We start from the raw sequence: 10,670 nt of genomic DNA, 5'->3' as shown, positions 1-10,670 counted from the left end.
TGGATATATGAGTTTACATTCTGAGTGGGGACCTCCATCATACAAGCAAGTTTCTTTGGGATCCAAGTTTTTGACCACGCCAATAGATTTTATCTGGATTGGGGAGATGCAACCATAACAATGTAGTATACTCTTTGATTGTCGGGGTCATATCTATTTCGTTGAATATAAAACATCTGTATATAGGATCCCAAAACTGAATTAAAGCTCTTATCAATTGATTTTCTATGGACACCTCAAGCAGTGAAGCAATATGACCATATTTTTCCTCAAAAGCCATCTTTCTAGAAATTGTTACATAGTGCCAAATCTCGACCAACTCAGAGATGTCATTTTGTTTTGACTTCTTTGGGCAAAATTTCTTGTTCCGATTCTTTCAAACAATCTCCCATTCTACTTTGAGCTTCTAATGATAAAGTTATCACCATATTGGTCTTTTCACACATGGTGAACTTTAAAGCTGAGAACATCCTGATGGTATTTTCGAAGCAAGACTAAAAATCTTCTTACTGATATTGGCATATTGATAAGCACATCTCATATGAAGTGTTTATAATGATGCATGATCATGAAACAAAAGAAAAACAAAACAGAATAGGGTTAGTGATCATATTAAAATAAATATTCTCTCATGTGTCCTAATTCAGGGTATAATCTATAAAAATGGATTGGCCTAATCTAAAGTTGGTTTCCTAAGTTACACTATATGCATGGTTTGGTAGTTAACATAGGCTAAAAGGTTCCCAAATTGATCCTCACTGTCATCTACTTTGGACTAGTAAGGCTCTCGATCCTCGCCCATAAACGGTTGCCAACAGAAAGGGTTCAACTTGAGTGAAAGTATTTTGCTAGCCCAAGCGGAGGCATTATAACCTCACGAAAGCGTAGGTACTCTACTCCCTCCTAAAAAGGAATATTTTTGGGAGCCTGAGTATAGAGCTTGTGCATGAATGCAAATGTGTACATGTGTGAGGGAATGTAATCAATTATTAATGAAATTAACAATATAATTAGCAATAATATAAAATAATAACATATAAAAAATGAAAAGAAAAAATAATATCCTAAGATGAGATAAGAAATTAAAATTAAAAATAAAAAAGACCATAAAATTAAAATTCAGATGACACATGTTTAAATTTTTTTAGTTTGACTCTCAAGTGTTCCCCAGTGGAGTTGCCAATCTGTCATAATAATCTTTTTTGTCCTGGGGGAGACTCGATCGTTGGACTTGGCGAAAATTTTCGGAGTCGCCACCAATCTTTTTTTATAGGGTGTGATTGGCCACCCAAAATATCATATTTTAGTAAAAATCTTAAAATTAATTAAGAATTACTAAAACAAAAAAGTTTAGGTCTGCGAAATCAGAATTAGATCCAGGAGTACGGTTACGAGTAAAGAAGGTATTAGCACCCTCACGTCGCTCGTTCGAAAAACGGTACCAATTAAACATGTGTAATCCTTTAATTTTGATAATATGATCTTTTTTATTTAAATTTAATTTCCTAAAATTTATTTAACAATTTTTTTTTTTTGAAAAATTAGTATTATTATTATTTTTATATATATTCTATAAATTCTCCAATGCTATGGTGGAATTTATAGAGGAAATGTTTGAAAAATATTTCGAGAAAATTGACCATTCACAAAATTCTTGAAATCTCGTCCTAAGATATTTTATTTATTTGTTTTTTTAAAATTAAGAACATCTCAACTCTTTGGTGAATTCCCAAAATTTATTAAACAAATTTTACGATTATCTCGACTCTTCAGTGAAATCCTAAAAAATTTTGAGCAAGTTTTAGAATCATTTCAACTTTTTGATCAGATCCTAAATAAAATCATTTTTTAATTAAAGGAATTTATTTTTTTATTATGATTATTTACAAAAAAACTCTTTATTATTTATTAATTATTTTTATTAAAAAAAATTTTAGATTATCCCGACTCACCGGAGAAATCTAAATATTTATATTTTTACTTATGTTAAAGAAAATTGAACTCTTTCAATTTTTTGTATATATTTTTTAAAAATGTTCAAAATATCAATTATTATTATTATTATTATTATTTATTTTATAAGATTTATTTTAAATAAAAAAATTATCACAAATTTTTACTATGTATTTTATTAGATATTTTTTTATTAATTATTAATATAAAACAACAAAAATTTATTATGGTAAATTTAATCATTTTAACATGTCTAAATATTAAGAATAATAATTAAAATAAAAAATAATATATAAAAAATCTATATAAAAATTCAAAAAAATTTTTTTTTTTACTTGAACCGAATTGGTCAACACGCAGTTCGGTCCGGTAGTTCGATTGCATTCAAAAGTTCAGTTCCGGTTCAGTTGGACCGATCAAAGGTTGATGGAAAAGTGGGTCGTGAGTTGATGCGCGGATCCTCAGGGCTCAAAACGACGTCGTTTTGACCCTTTAATGAAACAGTGTCGTTTTGGTTTTGGCACTTTCTATAAAAGTGAAAAAAAAAATTTTCTCATTTATTTCCCCTTCTGTCGAAAAAAAAATCCCTATCTTTTTTTTATTTTAGGCCAATATAGGGCCTGTGGCAGTCCGTTGTGACGGTCGCCGTGGTCCTTGCCGGCGACAAGCTCCGACCGCTATCGTCGGTGTTGAAAAATTCTAAAACCTCCCAAAATGCTCCCCTTAATCCCCTTAATGCAGATCTAACCTCTTTTCCACAAAAAAAAAAGCCCAAGCAACCTAGATCTGCTTTTGAAGTTTTGGTTAAACTCTCTTTTTTTTTACTTCTTCTTTTTTTTAAAAAAACTGACTTTTTTTTGTGTGCAGAGGCTCTCGGCGCTAGGATCCTCCCCATAAGAAGGACTGTGTTTTTTTGTGTTTATTTTTTTTGGGAGTATTTTTTTTTTTTGTTTTTGCAACGTTCTTCCCTCCTTTTTCTGTTAGGTTCGACCATGAGCTATATTTATAAAGCTCCGACCGTACCCTATGCCTGAGTAGGTGGCACAGGGCTCGGCATGGGGTGCGAGCACGAGCTCCGCACCCCTTTAATTTCTTCTTGTCTTATTGGGTAGTAGGGCACACTGATTAGGATAGCTAGGGTAAAATTTGCAGGGTATGAGAGAGATAAGGTATGGTGGGTAGGGCATGGTGGCAGTGGTGCCTTCCCCAGCACCACTGCCATCCCCCCTTTTTTTTTGTTCTTTTTTTTGTATTTTATATTTTTTTGGTATTTTGTATTTTGGTATTTTTGTTTAATTTAAAAAAATAATAATAAAAGGCAGGTTAGGCTTTTAAACAAAATGGGCTTCAGGCCCAATCAAAATCAGATTTGAGGCTCAGTTGAATTTAAATCGGGTCTGAAGCCCAATTGAATTAAAATCGAGCCTGAAGCCTAATTGAATTAATATCGGGTCTTGATCCGATAGCCCGAAAATTAAAATCCGGTAACCAAGACTTAATTAAAATCCGGAAAAATTTGATGTCTACAATAACTATTAAAATATTAAAAATTATTTATAATTAAAATATATTGAAATAATTTATTATTAAAATTATTAATATTAAAAAGTAATTATATTTTAATAATAATATTTAATACTTAAATATTATATTAATATAAACAAAGACTTCAAATAAAACTATTTATTATTTATATTGATATTTTAAAATATTAAAATTATTTATAATAATATTTGTAGTTATATTAAATTAAACTTAAACTTAAAAAAATTTTATCCAAGGCCCATCATGAGTAGTATAGTGCTCATAAATTTGACAAGTTATCTTACCTATAAATAATTTTTTTTTAAAAAAAGTATCTTTCTCTTTAGAGAAAAACAATTTTAAAAAATAGTTTTATTTTAAATTAATTAATAAATTATTTTTTATTAATCAACTAATTTTTTATCAAATATATATATAATTTATAAAAATTATTTTTCAAAAATTAATTTCGTAAAAAACAAAGTTTTGCAATGACTTTGATTTTGAACATACAATTGTTCTCTAATTGTCAATTGAAATGGCAAAGAAGTCTTATCGAAGAAGGTGCTTGACTGACTCGTAGCTAAAGTGTTCCACTTAAGAGCAAATTAATTGGTATGACTTGCTTTCATTTACTGCCACCAATAATAGATCAGTCGAAGAAATGAAATCCGATCATAATTAAATATGACATAAAAATAATATGCAAATATATAATTTAAAATTTAAATAAAAATAAAAAAATATTTATTTTAACAAAAAATTTAATAAAAATAAAAAAATATCTTTATGTTCAATATACCAATATAAATTTGATATAATAATTTTTTATTTTCCACATATTTAACAGAATATAAACTCAATAAAACCAATTAATAGATCTACCCACAAGTGTACTTTTATCACTGGACTACTACCCAATACTTTTTATGTTCAACAAAACAAAGACTATGGCTCTTCTCTATCTGGAAATGTCAACATTAGTTTCCCTTCTCAATCAGCAACCCAACCTTCAGAGTGTGGTTACCCGGGGCTTCAACTGGATTGTGAGGAAGATAACCGCACGACGTTGACCATAGACCATCAGAAATAACAAAAAGGTCTTATACGCGTACGCTGGCCGGGGGTTGTCGATGCGGTCTTCGACGGGGTCTTAACGACTTCCTAATTATTCATCTTCGCAAAATAAAATAAAAAAGAGAAAGAGATATGAAAATCTTATCAGAGATATGAAAATCTTATCCAAGACCTTGACTAATTGCTTAAATTGTTCTCCACAATTGACATTGATTTCTCGAAGTACGACGTGCTTTTAGTTACACCACACAAAATGTTTCTGTGCTTAATTTCCTTGTCTTTTCCAACTTGATTCCTTACTAGCATCTTCCAATATTCATTATACTTCTTAAATTCTTACGCCCCCTTCTACAAATTTTTACATTATTATATCTTTTTCTAAGATTTCTATACTATGCATTATCGGATAGTATATAAATCTATTATATTAATGCATGATATAGGATCATTTCATTGATTTAAAATTTTAAAAAATAAAAAATTTTTAAAGATAAATATTAAAATTATTTAATTAAAAAAGAATTATTTTTATTTTTTTGAAAGAAAGAGAAGATTTCATTAACTTGAAGAGCAACTATCCTGTATTAAAGTATCATAGATTTCAGCTGAAAAATCATCCAACTCGATTATATTTTTTTATAGTAATTACTGAATATTTTCATTTTTAATTTTCTAAATTTATAAATTAATTAGGTGACAATATATAATACAATAATAGAATATAAAATTTATATAATAATAATATATCAAATATAAAATTGTTTTTCCGTGCATATTGTTGATTTTAATTGAATAATAATTAAAATGGTTTAAAGCACTTGACGGGTGAGTCAACTTGGATATGCATTTACCTTTCTTTAATTCGTATTGCCAAAGTCGTTGAAGTCTTCCCTCACTTTAACCAAAGTGATTTTAAAAACATGAGTTTCTTCCCGGTATGGAAAAATACGGTTTCTATGCTTATATATTTCCTTGGACTTAAATCTGGTTCTTCATCACCAAAACTTTAGGATGGTAAAAGCACAACTTTCGTTGTTTTGGCTCATGGCCCTTTCTTTTTTCCTATCATTCCCTGATTCTTGCATCGCTAAACTTCCAATTCCTAAAGATTGTGGCTCTTCTTACTGTGGAAACGTTACCGTCAATTTCCCTTTCCGATTAAAAAGCCAGCTTCCCGAGTGTGGTTACCATAACCTGGAACTGGAATGCGACAACAACAATCGCACCACTTTTGTGTTTGTTGGGGAGAAATTGTACGTCCAAAAGATCTCTTATGAAAACCAAACAATACGAGCTATGGATATGATGGTTCATGAGAGACTGAGCACAGACAATTGCTCCCTTCCTCGTGATATTACTAGATATGTATCTTATTATTGGAGTTTAAATTCAACAGCCGAACTATATGTTGGTTTAAATTATCCTTCTAGTGTTATGTATCTAGTAAATTGCACAACCGCAATGAAATCTTCTCTATACGTCAATGCCTCTCGTTGCTCCAATAGCTATTCCCATCCGCCTTCCTACTTTTATTTTTTAGATGAAAACACCCGGCCGTCCGATTTCAATCCATCTTGCTTAGTCATAGCCGACGTTCCAATCATGCTTGGGAATATTACAGGTCGGTCTACTTCGGATATTTATGAACAGCTATTACAGGGCTATGAACTGGAATGGGAATTCCACAACTTCTACACATGTTGCGAAGATTCATTAATCCGACAGATGTAAGTTTTTTTGTGCATTTGAGATCTATTTTAGAAAAGATTGATAACTGTTCTTGATAGGAATTTAGACTAATAATTAAATTAAAAAATTACAGTTAGATGTATTAGACGATTGCAATATAATAAATGATTAGTGTTTTCTTTTTAAAATAATATTATATGACGTAATGAATGTAATTCATATATTTCGAGTGTAATGAGGTATTTTATTGACAAGATAAAATTGAACTTTTCTTTTCTTCTCTCTTCCAACTTTCTTCCTCGTCGATCAACGGCCAACTGGTACGGACAAGGAAGGATTTGGAAAAGAAAAAATGAATAAAAGGGAAAAGTATAAAAAAAAAATTAAGGGTAATTTTGATACTCCGTTGGTTTTTTTTTTATTACAGTAGTTGATAGTGATTAACATTTTTATGATTACATTGAAAAAATCATTTCATCAAACATTACTTATTTTTCAATAAACTACACAGCCCATTAATTTATTTCTATTTCAATACCTAAGTGCAATTTTCTCTAATAAAAAGTAGTGCCTTGGTTCTGCTAACATTATTTGAAACTCGTGATTCGAAAAACTAAAATAAAAATCAAATTGTTGTTTAAATCGAAAATTTTGAATTTGTTTCAATACCATATTCTAGTAGTCAACTATACAATGACAAATTCATCTTTAATAACTTTCACTACAGGTAAGAATAATATTTTTTTGTGCATTTTAGTTCCGTTTTAGAAAAAATTGATAACTGTTCTTGATAGGAATTTAGATTAATAATTAAATTAAAAAAATTAAAGTTAGGGGTATTTGAATATTCCAACATAATAAATTATCACTGATTTTTTAAAATAAATATTATTTGATGCAATGAATATGCAATTTTTATATTTTAAATGTAATGAGGCATTCTGCTGTCAAGATCACAATGTCTTTTTCTTTTCTTTTTCTTCTCTTTCCACCCTCCTGCTCATCGGTCAAGGGCCAACTGGCACCAGCAAGGGCGGGTTTAAAAAAAAAAAAAAGATAAAAAGGAGAGAAAATATAAACAAAAATTAAGGGTATTTTTGGTATTGGGTGGGTTCTTTTTGTACAGTTGGTAGTAATTAACATTTTCACGATTACATTAAGAAAAAACCATTACATCAAACATTAATTATTTTTCAAAAAACCATACTGACCATTAATTTATTTCTATTTCATTACATAAGTGCAATTTTCTCTAATAAAAATTAGCTCCTTGGTTATGCTAGCGTTATTTGAAAATTGTGATTTGGAAATATAAAATTAAAATCAAATTGATGTTTAAATAGAGAAGTTCGAATTCATTTCCATACTGTATTCTAATAGTCAACTATACAATGACAAATTCATCTTTAGTATCTTTCACTACACGTAAGAATAAGATACTACAAAATATAATGTTTTATCTGTTGATTTTTTTGTTTTTTACATTTCTTTATCCTCTTTAAATTGTCAGTTTTCTTTTATATCACTATTATTAATTTTAATTTGATGTGTTAAAAATTCAGATTGTCAGATTTGAGATATGCATTGAGAAATTATGTGGACAGCTTTGTATATTTCCTTTTTAAGGGTCATCATGTATCCTACAATTCTTATGATCCTCCTAGACGTATGCTCCCTGGAATTCATTAGTAATCTCTTCTTGGATTTGCTATAAATTTTTGTTCCTTTATTGAAATAATTACATTTTATTTTTGTATTGGTATTTTGTTGCAGGTACATATATTTTGTGTCTTGCAATAACAGGTATATTTAAGTTTTAGCTTTATATTTGCATTTGCATATATAAATCAAAGTCCTCAAATTTAACAAAAAAGAACTAAACAAACCTTTTAGATCGTACAAGTTTACATTTAATTTCAATGCTTTTTCCAATTCTCTTAAGATCATTCTTACAATGAGTCTCACTTTTTAAAAATTTTGATAGTATCCAAAATGTATGTTGATACTCATTGGTCTAATTACCACATTTAATGTGGTTGAAAGTGCAAGGGAAGAAAAAAATTAACAATCTTTTTTTCAAAAAATTTACAGAACATAGCACAACTATGAATTTAGTAAATATTGTCAATAGTTCAAAGGATGAGAGTTTGTTAAAAGACAGTGTTAAGGAACAGTTTAACTCAAATCCTGAGTGTTACAGTGTTGACAACATTTCAAAGCAAAATTTTGAAGAACCTGCCTTAACTTCTAATTCTTTTTTCTATAATGTCTACCAATCAAAACTTGGACCATTAGAAGATGGTTACCTAGTTTTTTTTTGTCTAAATAAGTTATAGTTTGATACCAGTCCTGTTAGAGATTTGGTGATATTAGAGAGTGGAATAGACATCCTCCAAAATTGTTGAGTCGACCATAAGTGATGACCATAAATCCTGTTATGGTGAATTAGTGGATTTCAGCACTTGACTTTATCAATTCTTTTTTGGGTTCATTTGCATCTTTTGGTGTTTCTTTTATCGTAATTTAGTTTCAATTGTGTAGTTTGAAGGTTATGTTTTGGATGCTCATTTCAATATTTTCTGATTTGTTCATTTTCCCTCCATGTTAAAGTTTATTCAATATGTCTACAATTTTGTGTTTGTGCTTCAAGATTACTGTTAAAATTAAGGTTCCCATGCTTTTATTTTCTTGGACACTAATGCCTTTCATTGAAAAATACTAATATGTTTACATTTTTTTCTTGAAAAGGAGGAATTGCCTTACCAAGAATGTTGCTTGGGATATCTATCTTGATTGCGGTTGTTACATACAAATTACGAAGAAGACACTTATCCGCAGATGATACAATTGAAGAGTTCCTTCAAAGTCAAAATAACTTTATACCTATTAGGTATTCTTACTATGAAATAAAAAGAATAACAAGTGGTTTCAAAGATAAATTAGGAGAAGGGGGTTATGGTTCAGTGTTTAAAGGAAAACTTCGTAGCAACCATCTTGTGGCAGTAAAGATGTTGGGCAAATCAAAAGCTAATGGGCAAGATTTCATTAATGAAGTTGCAACAATTGGGAGGATTCACCATGTCAACATTGCCAAACTTATTGGGTTTTGTGTTGAGGGGTCAAAGCAAGCTCTTGTATATGATTTCATGCCAAATGGTTCCTTAGATAAAATCATATTTACCGGAGAAAATAAGATCAGTTTAAGCTGGCAGAAAATGCTTGATATTGTGCTTGGAGTTGCTCGAGGAATTGACTATTTACATCGAGGATGTGACATGCAAATTTTACATTTTGATATCAAGCCTCATAATATTCTTCTAGATGAGAATTTCAACCCAAAAGTTTCAGATTTTGGTCTGGCAAAATTGTATTCAGTAGATGATAGTATTGTTTCTCTTACTGCAGCACGAGGTACACTGGGATATATTGCTCCCGAATTGGTCTACAAAAACATTGGAGGCATCTCATATAAGGCTGATGTTTATAGTTTCGGGATGCTATTAATGGAAATTGTGGGAAGAAGGAAAAATTTGAATGCATTTGCTGAACAATCAAGTCAGATATACTTCCCATCATGGATATATGATCGATTTGAGCAAGGAGAGGAAATAGAATTGGGAGATGTTACGGATAATGAGAAGACAATTTTGAGGAAGATGTTAGTAGTAGCTTTTTGGTGTATACAAATGAAGCCTCCTAATCGTCCTTCAATGTCAAAAGTATTGGAGATGCTCGGAACTGATACTGAATTGCTTGAAATGCCTCCAAGACCTTTTCAGTTTCCTTTTGATGCATCAACTAAGGATCATGGTGGCGATAATCCAATTGATGAGCCAACTACATCACTTGATGCTACGAATGAAATTAGCTTAAATATAGAGTAAACTAGTGATCATGCATTTCATTTTGTCCTCTATAAAGTTTTATAATTTTATGCCTAGCTTGCTACTGAAGCCACTTATGTAGCTAGTTACAGTATAATTTCTTTTGTAATATATTTGTGGGAAACAATATATGGTTGGGAATATACCCAAGTGAGGGTACTTTTCATGGTGGTCTGAACACCAGAATTTGCTATAACATGATATGAGCGTTCTGTTGCACTGTTTGCAGAAGTTATAGAACCAACCATTCAAAACATCTATATCGAGAATCCTAGCTTCACATGTGCATCTTGTAGTGTCTGTATTAGAGAGTGATATGAAATTTGTAAGAATCATGTGTTTTTAATAATCAAGATGCATGATGAAATAAAATTTGGTAAGTTAGAACATACCAGAGCTACCGCTGGATCGAGCTCTAGAAGTTGTTCAGTTGTCATTCATTCATTTTTTTTTTCTCTTTTCCTTTTTTGCGGGAAGTCGATCATCAGTCTTCATCTCTAGTAAATTGTTTCAGCTTCAAATCTGGAGAAAGGGAATGATTAG

At 30.2% G+C, this 10,670-nt stretch overlaps 1 protein-coding gene across 1 annotated transcript; it reads left to right on the top strand.

The window, feature by feature from the left end:
- Window positions 1-5,518: 5,518 nt before the first annotated feature.
- On the top strand, window positions 5,519-10,224 carry LOC149511629 (rust resistance kinase Lr10-like). Its single transcript, XM_089754724.1, has 4 exons — window positions 5,519-6,281; window positions 7,806-7,909; window positions 8,017-8,046; window positions 8,992-10,224. The coding sequence occupies exons 1-4, from the start codon at window positions 5,566-5,568 to the stop codon at window positions 10,125-10,127; spliced, it is 1,986 nt and encodes a 661-aa protein (XP_089610850.1). The 5' UTR covers window positions 5,519-5,565; the 3' UTR covers window positions 10,128-10,224.
- Window positions 10,225-10,670: the final 446 nt, after the last annotated feature.

Source organism: Durio zibethinus, chromosome 25 (genome assembly GCF_047325235.1).
Source record: "Durio zibethinus cultivar Kanyao isolate XHJ-2024 chromosome 25, ASM4732523v1, whole genome shotgun sequence".
Lineage (NCBI taxonomy): Eukaryota > Viridiplantae > Streptophyta > Magnoliopsida > Malvales > Malvaceae > Durio > Durio zibethinus.
This window is presented reverse-complemented; position numbering and strand designations above follow the sequence as displayed.